Source organism: Haplochromis burtoni, unplaced genomic scaffold, assembly GCF_018398535.1.
Source record: "Haplochromis burtoni strain Fernald_Lab_line unplaced genomic scaffold, NCSU_Asbu1 Contig_294, whole genome shotgun sequence".
In the NCBI taxonomy this organism is placed as follows: Eukaryota; Metazoa; Chordata; class Actinopteri; order Cichliformes; family Cichlidae; genus Haplochromis; species Haplochromis burtoni.
The window spans coordinates 691,975-707,596 of record NW_024582655.1 but is presented as its reverse complement, the minus strand read 5'-3'; the positions used below and the strand labels follow the sequence as shown (position 1 = coordinate 707,596).

At 38.8% G+C, this 15,622-nt stretch overlaps 2 protein-coding genes and 1 long non-coding RNA gene across 4 annotated transcripts in view; 1 reads left to right on the top strand and 2 right to left on the bottom strand.

Annotated features, from left to right (window-relative positions):
- Positions 1 to 4,344, top strand: part of LOC102311541 (phosphoribosyl pyrophosphate synthase-associated protein 1) — a 12,673-nt gene extending 8,329 nt beyond the window's left edge. For both annotated transcript variants that reach the window (XM_005940840.3, XM_005940839.3), the window contains 2 exons: positions 1,048 to 1,194; positions 2,685 to 4,344. In XM_005940840.3, coding sequence (XP_005940902.1) covers positions 1,048 to 1,194; positions 2,685 to 2,843 — 306 coding nt within the window. In that variant the 3' untranslated portion in view covers positions 2,844 to 4,344. The remainder of the gene's footprint in view (positions 1 to 1,047; positions 1,195 to 2,684) is intronic.
- On the bottom strand, positions 2,894 to 5,821 carry LOC121815759. The gene is made up of 2 exons (XR_006055333.1): positions 5,727 to 5,821; positions 2,894 to 4,929 (listed from the first exon to the last, which is right to left on the bottom strand). It is a non-coding gene; the product is annotated as an uncharacterized LOC121815759 (long non-coding RNA).
- Positions 5,822 to 8,135: 2,314 nt separating this feature from the next.
- rasd4 (rasd family member 4) lies at positions 8,136 to 9,949 on the bottom strand. The gene has a single exon (XM_005940838.3). The coding sequence runs from the start codon at positions 9,792 to 9,794 to the stop codon at positions 9,168 to 9,170; it is 627 nt and encodes a 208-aa protein (XP_005940900.1). The 5' UTR covers positions 9,795 to 9,949; the 3' UTR covers positions 8,136 to 9,167.
- Positions 9,950 to 15,622: the final 5,673 nt, after the last annotated feature.

Sequence of the window (15,622 nt, the reverse complement as noted above, 5' to 3'; positions counted from 1 at the left end):
GAGGCACGCAAGTTGTCCACGGGAAAGCTGAAGAAGCCCTGGATCTCCTTCTGATGCAAGTCCATGGTGATGATGTGTGTTAATCCTTCAGAGTATGTATTACACAGCGTGCTGCGGGCGGGGAAAAGCCTGTTCTAACGTTTGAGTCTAAGGCTTATTTATTTTTTTAGCACCTGGCGACTCTTTTTTTTTTTTTTTTTTTGCTTCCCATCCGTAAACACTGCATACTCTTTCAGGTGATTCGGTTTATTTTGAAAAGTCTCAACAGGATCTTGAGCTTTATTGTGAAAGGTTTATATGGAAAATAAACAAGCGGACACGCGATGGTTTTACCGTCGTTGTTGCTAATGACAACGCATAAAAACAGTCGCTTGTCCGTCCGTAGTGTGGTTATATTAAATATAAGAGAAAGAGAGAACTTTTAAGAAATTAATATAGCCACTACAGTGACCATCAAAACGATGAAAAAATATTACCGTAAACAGTTTATTTTGCGACACCACGAAACAAACGATAGTGTAAAATGAAACTAGATGTTTTTATATCGTCATCCGATATATATCGTTATATGAACAGCCCTAGAATCAAGTAAAATATCCAACAAGATGATCAAATTCAGTCTTTGAGTGTGATTAGTAGGGGTATAATGGATCTTTCGGTCTTTCTCCTGAATCATTTGGTACCCAGCGCTTAAGGTACAGACGCTATCCCTTCTTTGTTTTTAAAACGGGAACAAAGTTTTAACTTCTTTTTTTTTTTTTTTTTTTTTTTTGTTTGATCAATATTTGTTCTTTGTGTATAGTCAAAAAGCAGGAAGTTAATTCTAATGGTAAATATGATCCAGTTATCTTTCTGAACAATGAGCAATGTGAGAGTTTTGACACTTCCTAATCTTTTCTTGTTGACAGTGTTTTTGTATATTTTGTATATCATTACACTGCTTGTGAGCAGTGCCGCAAGTATATCACCAATAATCATAGGAAAAAAAACACAAAGAAAAAGGGAGATGCAGTTTTAACTACAGATTGTATTTTTTTTTTCTGACAGGATGACATCATAGATGATGTAGGAGACTTTGTCGCTGCTGCCGAGATCCTGAAAGAGAGAGGAGCCTATAAAATTTATATTATGGCCACACATGGTTTACTTTCTGCTGACGCGCCACGTCTCATAGAGGAATCAGCCATTGATGAGGTGAGGACTGATCCCCCCCCACCCACGCGAGAACTGGTTATTCATGTATTTGAACGAAACTGTCACACAAGCTAAAGGAGAAGTAGTAAAAGGTCTTTTTTTTTTCTTTTCTTTTTACGGGCTATCATTTGTTCATTGTAAACAGTGTAAAACGAGATGCTTCCTCGTAGTGGGCATTTTTTCACTGTACTGTGTAAGGACTTTCATGATCTGCTGAATAGAAGTTTTCATTTTCACTTCCTCTGAACTATCTAGAAAACAATAGTTGCAGTTTACTCTACATTTATGACTTATTAAAAACAAACAAGTGAGATCTGAGATCTATTAATTATTAATTGATCTATTAGTCTCTTTAATTTGGATCCACATACTGGTGAAAGGACTGGTAGTTGGTGCTTTTCTACCCTAAGCCCTTAAAACATACATGCCTCATGCACTTATTCATACTTTATATTTAATATTCATACACAGTTGCACCCCAATGAATGCATCTAAGGCTTCAGTATCTTTCCCATTAATGCTTTGGTGTGCAGACTGGAGTCACCAACCCTCTAATGACTTGCTCTAACTACTCTACTATAGCCACCCTGTAGCAAAGTGTTGTAGTACTACCAGAAAAGCTTCAATAATTCCAGTGCCGTCTAACACATTAGTCAAAATCTGAATTGTGTTCATCTGGGTCGATGTCTGGTAAGTATGAAAACCACAGCTGCTTATTCACATCATTTTCATACTTGTCAAATTGTTCAGTTACTCCTCGTATCATATGGATGAAAAAACAATCATTCTTATCAGGGTAGAGAGACAAGTGGGTCCCAGCCATGTCTCTGTCTGCATAACAGAGCCACTAAATTATCCTACAGAGTCAAGATTCAAGTTTTTGCTTTACTTTGAAATTAATACTAATGGGGAAACAAACAAACAAATGTTATCTTAAAAGTTTGCAGAGTGTGAAGGTGGCAAACTCAGTGTGGGGCTGTTTCCTAAACTGCTGCAGTGCTCATTTATTAAGAATTATAGAAATAAGTTATTCAAACAACAGAATCAGAATATTGATCCTGTGCCTCTTGCACTTTTCTGATTGATTGCACGAAGAAGAAAGAAAGAAAAGTCAGGGATGCCAACTAGGAAACACTATACCTGTGATCTTCTATTCATTGTACAAGTATTTTGTCCTCTTTTTGAACTCGGGACATCTTTCTTTCACAAAACTGAGATCTGAGTAACAGACCTGAGTCAATGGCAGTATTGCTTAAGTGTTTAATTATGTTTTGGGTCCAGTTTATGTCTTTACCGACTTGTCCCTTTTTTAAAGTAAAACTTACACCCCCCCCCCTTTCTTTTTTTTCTTTTCTTTCAAGTGCATGCCCATGTTTCGATACTTGCGTTTCAAGTCATTTTAAAGCAGCTCTGTTAATTATATGTCAAACTAATATTACAAAAAAATATATTCATAGTATAAAATGTCTGTGTTTACTGTGGGTCCTCAGGTTGTGGTGACCAACACAGTTCCCCATGAAGTACAGAAGCTGCAGTGTCCAAAGATCAAAACTGTGGATGTCAGCATGATATTAGCTGAGGCTATCCGCAGGATCCACAATGGCGAGTCCATGGCTTACTTGTTCCGCAACATCACTGTGGATGACTAGAGTGGCATCAGAGGTTGTCAGTGATAGAGAGCAAGTCATAATTTCCTGTGTTATACATGTTAAAAAAAAAAAAGCAATGTAAGTCATTTGAAGAGATTCTATAAATTGCCCAAAGTTATTTATCTTCTTACCAGAAGTTATTAAAAAATATTTCACTTGTTAAAAACTGATACGTTTTCGGGCGTGTCGTGGATATTATAAAAAACAAGACCTGTTTCAGTTTTTTAAGGCACGTCTCGCTGCTCTCATTCATTTCACTTGAACAAAAGATGCTTTGCATTGGTATTATTTTGTCATACTCTAACAGTACCTCCTATCTAGTGACTGAACTTAATCTGCAAAGGAGAAGAGCTGGCAAGAATTTGTTGGCTTTACTAACCAACACCTTGCCAGGTCTTGTGATCAGGGCTGCTCAGGCACTGATTTCTTTGCACTGAACGAGGCATGTTTCATCTAATGAGTAAGAACAAGTATACAAACTGTAGTTCTCAAATGATCATTTTTATGCAAATTTTCTTTGCATCTTCTGTGGAAATATTTGGGGAAATAAAAATGTTTTTGAATGTCGTCACCACAGGTTAAAATGTCACTCACTTTTGTTGTATTGCACTCTCAGCAGGAAGTTAAGAGCGAATGGCTTCATACCACCGCTGCAAGCTGCTGTGGGCGAAATGAGCCTTTATCATATTCTCGCTTTATTAATCGACTGAAATGCCGTTAACTATTACCTGATTGTGACAATGCACTACATATGACATAGCTAAAGGGAGGTGTGCACCACACTATTGCCAACTGATGCAGGGAGCTGCGATGGTTTGGTTGAATGCCTTTGATGAAGGTGAATATTGTTCTCTGTGTAATTAAAAGTACAGATAATTTGTGCTACCTACTTTAGATGGCCTATATTGAAGCCTTGACTTGGATAGACAGTTTTGCAACATACTGACATCTTTGTAAGGTGTCCCCTGTTTGTGCATTTGTTTTGCCTTCTAATTTTTAAGATTTGCGACACAGCAGCACAGTTCTGATGTTAGTCTCCAAGTGACTATGGCCTCTGAGAAAACTTCAGAGTGAAGGTTGAGTGAAAATGACTTTATTTTCTATGCTGTTTGAGCCTTTTGCTCAGGGAAATATACTTTAGAAGCCAATGCACAATTATTTGCTCTTGTGTTTATGAAGGTGTTTTACTGTTGTGTGCGCACACCCTAATACTTCGAGAATGTCTTCCATACAGCAGTACTGTACACCTGTGCTCGTTTTATCTTATCATTTAGGTTTGCTATAGATGCTGGATGTTATTTGATAAGGTTGGGCACTCTTGTGCACAGAGTTGGGTAAAAATGCCATTACCATGTCAGCTCAGATTTCTGTCCACAGCGTGTTTCAGAAATCCTCTGCATTTACTGTTTCCCTGAACCCCTCCCCATCCCAACCCCACCTTTCTGTCAGACTGTACTGTGTTTGTCACTGTTTGTGAAATTAAAAAAAACATTGCCTCTGGTTCTGGTTGCCTCTCTACCAAATAAGGAATTTTATTATTAATTAAATTAATTAAATCCACAGCATCTGCCACTTTTCTGAAAAAAATGTTATTTGAATAACTCCCTTTGCAAAACATGTGCACCTTAAACTACTATCTATCTATACATTCTAGATTATTTGAGTCTGTTCTGTAATGAAAATCACATCTAATTTGTGCTGCATCAAACAAAAAACAACAACAACAAAAAAAACGCTTATTAGCTTTATAACATATGTTATAACACTCAAGCTAAATAATTGCATCCATATTACATTTCTGCTTAAAGGCTACCACATAGCTTATAAAGTCACAAGCCTGAATTTGACATCAGTTAACACAATGGGGCATCCATTAAACATAAGTTCTAATAAAAAAAGAAAATCAATCTTTAGCTGTGTTCTTGACATACTGCCTGACTATGAACCTTATGTAGACTGTTTGTAGTATATGGCATAGCCATTACCCTTTACAGCTCCATCACTTTCACTTCAGAACCTCTGAAGCCTTTGTGGTCCAGGACTGTTTCCAAAGAAGGACGTGGATTCAGAAATCAAACTGGATTCTCTGAAAACCAAAATAGTCACAGAATTTCCTTTTTGTTCCATAGCAGCTAGTTTACTGATGCTGTAGAGGTGCAAATGTCTGTTTAGTTTTATAGGTTGTGGTGCTTAACAAAATTTATTGGAAAAACAGGATATGGGGACTGGATTAAAGTTTAAGAAGTACCAGGTTTGGTTTGTGGGCCTTAGTTTTGAATTCAACTAATATGTAATAAAAGAAACTGATCTGTCAGAATCAGAGAGATTTAAAGATTACAGATACATTTGAAGTCCAAATGTTCTATTTCAGCAAGGAAAAGCTAACATTTTGTTCCATTTGTAGTTTTGGCTACAAAGAACCAGATTTCTCTTTGCTTTTCTGGGGTTTTATATGTATTCTGTTTGGATATTTAATGAATCCTGCTAAAAAGATCTTGCAGAGACAAATGTAAAATTGAATACAGCTTTATGAGAAGGCTTTCATTTACTTTTAACATGCACTGTGATTCAAATGTTAGCATAAAGATCCAGTATGCAGTTGCCATTAGGTCTTACCGCTTCCTTAAAAACACCTGATGTGGACGTCAGAGATCCTATACTTGTTCAAAACTTCTCAGGTATATAAACAGCACTGAGGAGCTTGGACCAAGTCTAGGAGCAGAGACAAACACTTTGCCAGGCAGTGTACTCACAAATCAGACTTTTCTACTTGTTGCTATAGTAGCAGTAATCTTATCTGAGTAGTTTGCATTTCCTTTACCCTTATCTACAACTGATCCCTGTGCTCTGCCAGCAACCTACGTAAAGAGGTTTAAATCGCACCTGAGTTTTAAAAGGCAGGGGTCCCCCCTCCCGGGTCTTCGTCCATGTGCTGAGAAAGATGGGTTTGTGAATCTCAGTGGAGCAGCTGAAGGCAGCTGTGAGTTTAAACAAGGCACTAAGAGGAACTAAAGATGTGATAATTACAGATCACTTCCTTGTCTCATTCTGAGGAAACAATGTACCTTATCTGAGCATTTTTGGAAAAAGGAAGTGCACCTTTTGGTCTCTTTCTCTAAGCCTGTGTTGCCTTTTAACAGTCAGGAAATGCTAACAATGTGTATGAAGTTCTTTTAGAGAACATGAAAAGTGAACATTAAATAGCATGATACTTTATCATGCTTTATTAGGCAACTTTGTCCTGTCATTGCTGTCATTGTTAAGAATGGAGAATTAGAGAACCATCTGGAGTAAGCTCTTTAGTCAAGTTATCATGTGAATTTCTTGAAGCAGTGGATTAGATTTTAGTCTCACCCCACCAGTTTGGTTGGAATGAAAACCTCTTTATCAACTTTTGTTGCATGTTTTGGTATACACAGTAGACACAAAATCCAGCTAAACAAAACATGTGAGACATTACTCATCCAGATTTAATCTCAGTAACTAATTTTACTTCAGATAATAAAATTAGTAACTAGATTTTATTTTGCACTTCAGGAGGTTTTGGAGACATAGTCAGTGGTGTCTCTGTTCAACTCCTCATTAACACAAATATCTAATCAGACAGTGACGTGGCATTAACTCAAGATGACCTGCTGAAGTTTGAACAGGGTTAAGAATTGCTTTTTTATGTTCAACGGGCTGGTCTGAGATTTTCCTGTGCAGCATCTCTTGACTTTACAAAGAATGGTCCAAGAAACATAAAATATCCAGCAAGCGGCAGTTCTCTGGGTGCAAAATACCTTAATGCCACACGTCAGAGGAAAATGGCCAGACTGCCTCGAGCTGATAGGAAGCTCGAGCTGCCTCGAGCTGATAGGAAGGGAACAGTAACAAGGTGTGCATAAGGGCATCACTGAGCGTGCAACATGTCAAACCTTGAAGCAGATGGGCTACAGGAGCAGAAGACCATACTAGTGCCATCCTGTCAGTTATGAAATAAGGCTAGATTTGGCACAGTTCATGGTGGTGTAAAGGTTTCTTGCCATATTTCGGCATAGTTGAAACGCCACGGCCTACCTGTGACCACTGTGCGCCCATCTTCTGACAGATGCTTCCAACACGAAAACAGACCTTGTTATAAAACTATCATGATCTCAAACTGGTTCTTGCTCATGACGATAGGTTCCCTGTATTCATGTCTGTGAAGGTTCTCAGTCATCCAGGTCATCGTAGTCTAAGGAGCCAAGGTGTGAGCCACACCCGCTTTCTCACCTTGGCTCATGTGATTAGGTAGAGGATCATCAGGGGGTCCTTTGTCCCTCTTTGGGAGGAAACTCACACTGGGTTTAAATCTGGGACTCTCCACCATTTGACCCTTAGAACTGAAGAAGCTTCTCGGATGAGAGGTGAAACGTCTTCAAGCAACTCAAAGAAGTCCAGACGCTTTTCTTTCCAAGCTCCTTAGACTTCCCTGTATTCAAATGACCTCCACAGTCACCAGCGCTCAATCCAATAGATCACCTATGGGAAACCTGCAGCAACTATGTGATGTTGTCATGTCTCAGAGGAATGTTTCCAGCACCTTGTTGAATCTGCGCCACGAAGCTGTTCTCGAGGCGAAAGGGGGTACAAACCAGTACTCACAATGTGTACCTAATAAAGTGAAGTCATCAAACAATGCACACATCACCAAGTGCACCACCAGAGGGCAATGCAGCACAAAACAGAGCTTGTGCCGTTGAGATTGTGTTAAAGACCAACCAAGCGATCCTATTAGTTGACTTAATCCACTCAGTACCAATATAACTTTTCTAGGGTCTTAGGAACAAACTGTAAGACATGTCAGTTGGGTGATTCAGCAGTTTTTTCACATTTCCGTCTTATAAAAAACAAAAAAACAAATGAAAAAACCTTTACAGATCTGGTTAGACCAGCCCCATTCTCTAGAAGGGAGGTATAGTTTGTCTGTAAGTTTTGCCACAAATGCATTGAAGTGTGCAACAAGAATTAGTGTCTGGGCGCCTGGGCTTTCCTCCTACAGTACTAAAATTTGCATGTTAGGTCAAAGTTTCTGTAGGTGTGAATGTGAGTGGCAGTGGCTGTCTCTGCACCATTAGCCCTGTGATAACTGGGCCAACAGACTAGACAGTCTCACCCCACCAGTTTGGTTGGAATAAAGAGACCCAGACCCTGAATCAGGACAGCAGAAGAAAATTAATGGATTGATGTTGAATTGATTTGAATTCTTATTATAAGAGAAACAGTGTGCAGTGTGAATCTTTTTAAGGACATACAAAATAAAGTTGTTTTATTTATTTAATGGTCACCTGTTTTGACGTGTTAGACTTTAATTTTTTGCTTTTTTTAGATTCATAACTTTTCACTTATGACTGTGAAAACTTCCCCTAGTTATACAGTAACTTTCATACTGTTCCTGTTTGTCTGCTCTGCTGCTCTGTCAAATAACAAAGTCACAGCAGTAAACAAGATAAAATAGTCGGGATAGACAGGATTAAATTCAAATCTTTTATTTAACTTGAAATAAGCGCTGAATAAATACATCGAACATGCCTTTGTGGCTCTTTGTGGTGTCACAATAAATAGAAAATACCACATTAATAAGAAAAGAAAAACAAAAAACCCCTTTATGCTCAGATTTGCAATGCACTTCTGTCAGCTATTCTTTAAGACAAACTCACATAAATAAACATCAAAGTAGAGAGAACCAGCAGTGAATGTGCTCTGTGTATTTAAATGTTAGCGGTTTTGCAAACAATCTTCTAAGAGCTGTAGAACAGGTTGCACAAGCATTCACAAGAAAAAGAGTTTAAATTTGTCCTCAGTTGTTCACTTGATTCATAAAACTGACATATGCAGACACAAAAACACTTTTGCATTTATATGGTTTCACAGTTATTGCACTTTCTTTTAACAGCAGTAACATAAAGGCCCCAAATCAAACATTATCATATATTTGTATGTAAAATGAGCTCTGCACTGTCACCATATCTTACATTTTTAACATTCACATTAAGTATTTTCGAGCTCAGCCACATTCCACACTGTCTTTAAGGTCGTATTTGTTTACATCATCACATGTCGGTCCTCGCTGCAGCATCTCTGTGCTGTCAGTGCCTCTGTGGGGCTAACTGCAGTGCTTACAAGACTGATGGACAAATATTTTACTGACTCAGTGTTTCACATGAAGCTTAAGATGTATAACAGCATTTCTTGTTTTGCTTCTGTCCAAATCTGACCCTTGCAAACGAGGAACTTTCAATCTATTTACAACAGTTTTCTGCCCCCCCAGTCTCTCTTTGTCCTTTGTGCATCTCAATATCGCTATGAGAGGAGGCAGCTGTTGGTTTTGTTCATAGGAGGTCGTTTGTTGATGTCTTTGGGGAAGGTTTCCCGCCTCCGGCACAGTGCTGGACTGAGCCGACTAGGAAGATTGGCCTGCTGGAGCAGCTCCCTGAAAGCTTCCAGGACATTGATGTTGTCTTTGGCTGAAGACTCCAAGAAGCTGTGGTTCCAGTCCAACTCCACAGTGGACTCCACGTCCTCGCTGGACACCTGTCGCTCATTGTTACGATCAATCTTGTTCCCTATCACCACAATCGGTGTGTACTTGTCCTCTTTGATATCTAGGATCTCATCCCGCAGACTCTTGACTGCCTCCAGAGAGTCAGGGTCATCCACAGCGTAGACCAGAGCGAAGGCATCACTGTTCTGGATGGAGAGCCTGCGCATGGCAGGGAAGGAGTAGCTGCCACTGGTATCCATGATGTTGATAGTGACTTTGACACCCCCTACCTCATATTCTTTCCTGTGGAGCTCCTCCACTGTACGCCGATGCTTTGGCTCAAAGGTATCTTTGAGGAAACGTTGGATGAGGGCTGTCTTTCCCACTCCACCTGCTCCCAAAAACACCAGACGCACCTCTGTCTTCTCTTTCACTTCAATAGACATCTTGATGTGCTTCTTCGTGTAACAGGAAGAATTTGCCTTTTTTCACCCCTCTATTCTTCTCCTCTTTGGCTGTGGATCCTTAGCCTGGAAGGTGTTTTGATGGCAATGATGAAGAGGGAAGTGGTTGGCATGTGAGTCTGCCTGTGAGGCTACACTGCTCATTTATTTACACACATTGCCTGCCCCCTTCTGCTCCCAGCCAATCAGCAGGGAGCAGTGGCTCCATCTTGAACCTGCACCAGCCAATCAGAGATACACGTAAATCAAGTCCAGTAAGAGAAAAAAAAGGTGATACTGAGGCTTTCACTGAGAGTTTTTGTGTGCAGTGCAGAAAGCATTCCTGACTGCTGGCTCAACATCAAATATCTCAACACATCTGTTTATCTGAAAAATAATACTTCCCTTTGCAGCAAGGAGGTTAATCATTTTCATCTTTTGCTAAAAGTTTGTTGTAAAAGAGTTTATACTATAAATTGTTCACACTCAAGTGGAATTTTTCTTCTAACATAAAAGACTTAATACTCAGTTGTTGTAGCACCAGAATCAGAAAAAATATTTAAGGCTTTTGGTCTGCCTTCTAGAGTTCATTTAGGCAACTACAAAGTCGATATCAGCCACAGTTCTGACAGATCAGCTTTCTATGTCTAATAGGCAAGTCTCATATGGAGCATAATGTTTAAATTGTTTTAGCCTGCTAAAAGTTGCTGTGCACATGCAAGCTGCTTTGCTACCCATTTTTGTCCTTCTAATATTGTGACTGACTTATTCACATCTATTGTACCTGATCGCTGCTTTGTTCGGTACTGAAGAAGATAAAAATCTTCTTCACAGATCTCAGAACAGAGCAATAATGAAAAATATAAATCACTGTAAATAAACACTGTTTGACTTTATTTGTCCTCACTGAAGTATTGTAATTTAAATTTACTGGTATAAGAAAAAGAAAGTAGTCACAGGATTCTGTGGCATTCAGTACAACCTTACTGCTTCCATAAGAAGCAGTATAAAGAATTAACTAGCAGCCAGTTGGTGATAATGAAGTGTACATCGTTAACTGATAATCAGCAAGCGTGAGCACCTCTATAAAGGCATAATTTTCACAGTGTGCCAGTCTAGTGCATTCAGTTGTCTGTTAACACAATCTTCCCAGAAGTGAATGTCCCAGCAAATTAACCACAAGGTCAGACTGTGGAACGCTCAGAGAAATAGTAAAAAACCCCAAAAGCTACATCTCAGACTCTACAGGCCTCAGTTAGCATTTTAAATGTCGAAGCTCATGACAGGACAGTTAGAAAAAGATTGAACAATTTTGGCTTGTTTGGAAACGTTGCCAAAAGTCCTAAGGCTTGTAAAGTTGTATCTGAACAAACTGCAAGACTTCTGGAGAAATTTCTTTGGGAAACATGAGAGGAAACTGGAGATGTTTGTACATGCAAAGCGGCATATTTGGAGAAAATCAAGTGCAGCATATCAGTGCAAACACTTCATTTCAACTGTGAAGCACGGTAGTGGAGGTGTGATGAAATGGGCTTTGACCATAAACTCAATTGTAAGGATTCTGACAGCTAAAGGTTGACTCTAATTAGGACATAAACAGGACAATGATCACAAGCACAGCAGCAAATGCACAACAGAATGACTGAAAAAGAATATGTGGATTGTGTAATTCACTCTAAATATCCAAAATAAATTGTCAATTCATGTCATTTTTGAGTTTACTGATTTTACATCATGATTGTAATGCATACTGCACTCTACTTAAAGGGGAATGTTAATAACCACTAATATACTGGCTAATTCAGGAAATAAAACAAGCACACTGTCACCGTTTTCTCTTTTGCAATAAATATTAACTGTAATACTTTTAAAGTACAGTTTATGATCTTACTTTTATTCATTAGGGATGCTACATTTAGACTAGATGTCCATATTGATCATATTTCTCTAAAGATGGAATGCAATGTCTCTCTCTGCTCAGGTTTTCACTTCATTCTTTTCCATTCTGTGGATGCATAACTTTGTTTTGGCAGCTTTGATCATTTCTAGCTTAAAAAAACAAAATACTGATAAAATGCTAAATTCGAGAGTTCAAACCAGCTGGGGAAGTTAGTGTAGTTTTGATTTATAGTCTTGACCGTGAACAGTAACTTTATTTTGGTCTGTTTTTCTTCAGCATGATCCATTTTTAGATATGATTTACTTTTGTTTGCTTTTTTAAACATCCACTCCAGGCTTCTCGGATGTTAGATACAGATGTGAGAATAGTAGCAGCACCAGCAGTGATGTAGCATTGAGCTGGTGGTCACCTGGAGGCGTTGGTTTCTGTTGACTGACTGTCACAGTGGAAGGAACAATTTGTTTTTTGAGCACATGGCCTTTCATATGGTCACAGGACCTGGTGTTCTGTTAAGCAACTCTGATTTTTGTACACTGGTTACTCTGATATTATTCAGCTATAAAAGAAGAAGAAGAAAAAAACCCTTATTTTGACATGTAACTGTGGTTTGCCCAGCATGTCTGCCTTTACTGTCCAAAGCAAAATGAAGGTTACAGTTTAGAGCGATGTTACCCAATGTTCCCCTAACTTCCAAAACAGTTTTTGAGAAAGGTATCAGGAGCATTAATTCAGTTGCATAAGTAATATAATATAATAGTTGCATAAGGTACATAATATATCTAATGCCTATCTGTTTATTTCTAACTGTTAGTTCAGCAGGGTGTGTCATATTGACACGCCCATCAGTCAAACACGCCAACTGTCACGTTTCACAAGATGTTTCCTTGTCACACTACACTGGTCCAGTGCCATTGCTGGATACGCACGTACTCTGTACGTAGTCTGTACTTACAGTTGCAAAGTTTGCACTTCATGCCAGAACCTGTACCAATAAACTGCTCGTAGTAAGAGCCAATATAAATTTAGATGGGAGCAACGATATAGATGCTGATATAGCTGAAAAAAAGAACAACTTTATTTATTGTTCAGTGAATTCACAAACAGAGGAGTGTAAGATAACATCAGGGTGAGCTAAGGCCAAAATGATATATAAATTGCACCATTTAACACAAGCTCAGCCAACCTGTGCAAATGTAGCAAACCAAACTTCAACAGCTTACCTCCTTAGTCTAACAAAAACATAAGGAACACGTAGAAAAAAAAATAGTAGCTCACCCCTACTTACTTCCTTCTAAACACAGATCAAACTTCCAGTTACATAACCACCGTTATGGCTGGCTGAGTGAAAGGGAGGCAAATTATCCTCAGCAGGTGGCGGTCATCTTGTCTCCATATATAGGGTGCAATCCTCAGGTTGAAGCCAATGATCTGAATGCTTTAGACTTGCCACATCAATCCTAGTCAGGCACTGGCATAATCTGATTAGCATGCTCTTATCCTATACAGACGAAATACACAAAATAAAAGATATATGGCGATGTCCTTTGGGCAGACAAGGTTGCAAAAACTAAACACAGCATATCAGCACAAATACCTCAAACGAAAACCTCCAGTCTCTGAAGAAGATGTGCCTTCATAGTACATTCATCCGTGGTACTAAACCAAAGTCATATAACTCCAATGCTGTATACCCAAAGGTAAAAGGTAGCTGTAGGTCACAAGGCCAAATGTTAGCACATTTTTTTTGTGTCTGTGCTACTTATTCCCTATTGGTACTTAACAGTTAGTATGAGGTCCAGAGTTAAGCATGGTGGTGGAGGGGTCATGATTTGGGCTTGTTCTGCACCCACGGGAACAGGGCACCTTGCAGTCACTCAGCTGACTATTCAGATTTCTGTATATCAAAGTCTCCTAAAATCAAATGTGAGGCCATCGGTCTGACAGCTAAAGCTTGGCTGGAATTGACTCATGCAACAGGACAATGATTCCAAGCACAGGAACAAATCTGCAACAGAATATCTGAAAAAGAAAACAATCAAGGTGCTGCAATGGTCCAATCAAGATCTCCAGACCTCCTTGAAATACTGTGTGAACTTAAGAGTGTCTCCACTATAAGTATGAAGTATGGGCAGGTAAATCAGTTCTTTATTTCCTGCAGAGTGGCACCATTTGATCTGTTGGCACCACCCGCAGTTTTTTGTAGAGTTGGAATTCCTGAGGGAACCTGAGGGATAAGATCCTCTCTGCAGAAGAAGTTGATCGATATCCAGGATGATTGTAATAGCAGTCCAGCTTTTTTTAAAGCTTTTTTTGGTTTACTTTTTGTGTGCAGGAACTGTACAATTGTTCAGACCAGTTTCTTTCAGGGCTTCAACATTGATGCACTGTGTCATTATTTTTTTTAAACAAACACATACACTGACATACAGGTAACACAAAGGGTTGGTCGCACATACTGCTCCATCATCCATCTGAAACAAAAGAGAGCATCACACATGCATAATGACCAGGGCAATGGAGTGATCTGACAGAGCATTTTTTGATGGATACTTACCTAATATGACCATATCTGTATTATTTTAAAATCAAAAGCTTTTTCAGAGCATAGATGCATATTCATTTTTTATTGTTCCAGGACAGCACGATCAGTCTCCCTTGTCTTAATTTGTTCCTAAATTTTTCTGGATCACCTTATTTACAGCAGATTGCAGACACGTCTTTACCGTTCACATATTACAGCAAAAAGAACAGAAAACATACACCAACCTCCACCTCATCATTCTCTTAATCCATCTTTTTCATTCAGTGGCTTTTGGGATTTTAACTTTGGCTACAGGTCCTCTGACTGTCCTTTGACTCTGGAACATCATGTCCTGGATTATGAAAGGTGCGGTGGTGGAAGGGGAAGAAACAACATACCAAATGGCGAGCGGTCTCATTATATCTCGCCGTAGCAGCAGGTCTGCTCAGCAACTGAGCAATTATTGTTTACCATGAGGCAAAAGCTCTCATCTATATCATTATGATTTTTCTACTGTACATGGATATATCTAAAATATCATCCAGTTAATGCTTTTTTTCTCTGAGTCACTCATACTTTCTAGGAATTAGTCAGTGCCGCTTTGATTGTTCTTTTTCAACATCAGCCAAGGCACCAATGGCAGTTATGCATCTCCCGCCAAGGTTAGCAGTAATTGAAGGTGAGCCTTTGTATGCATCAGATGTCTGCAAGGCTGAGTGAGCATTACAAAAACCCACTGGATGGCAGGCATCCACACAAGCGTGCATGTGTGTGTGTGTAATATGTGTTTGCATGCACTCAACAACAAATCTTTGAACATCCTGAGAAACAGCTAATAACATTTGGACTGGGTGTACTGGGATTTCGTTACGCAACCTTCAGCACTGAAAGGTTGAAGGCAGCTGGACAACAGGGAGTGAGCTGATGAGTACATTTAATGCCCGCTGTGCTTTTTATATTGAGTAAGCTCACAAACTGTTCATGTTATAGTCATAAGGCATATAATAAAGAAAAATATAAAAAACATTATATGTGGGGAAAAAATTTATAATTTTGCAATTTAGTCCCTCTGATTGAAGATGACAACAACAAGAGGACAGCTGTCTTCAGTTATTCTCTGAATTTGTTTGTAAGCAGTGACTCAGGCTTTTTTTTTAAAGATTAATTAATAAAAATAATGATAACAATAAAATCCATATAGAGATAATGCCCAGAAATACCTGCCACTCTCCTGAGAAAATAGCCAAGTTTCTTTGTAAGAATAATGTTACAGGTAGTATATGAAAATTCTGCATATTCAGAAAAATGTTAATATGCAAATTAAACTTAGAAATATAGAATTATAGAATCACTTAAGGATTATATTGTGTGCTAAGGATTGTACAGGGTGGGCCATTTATATGGATACAC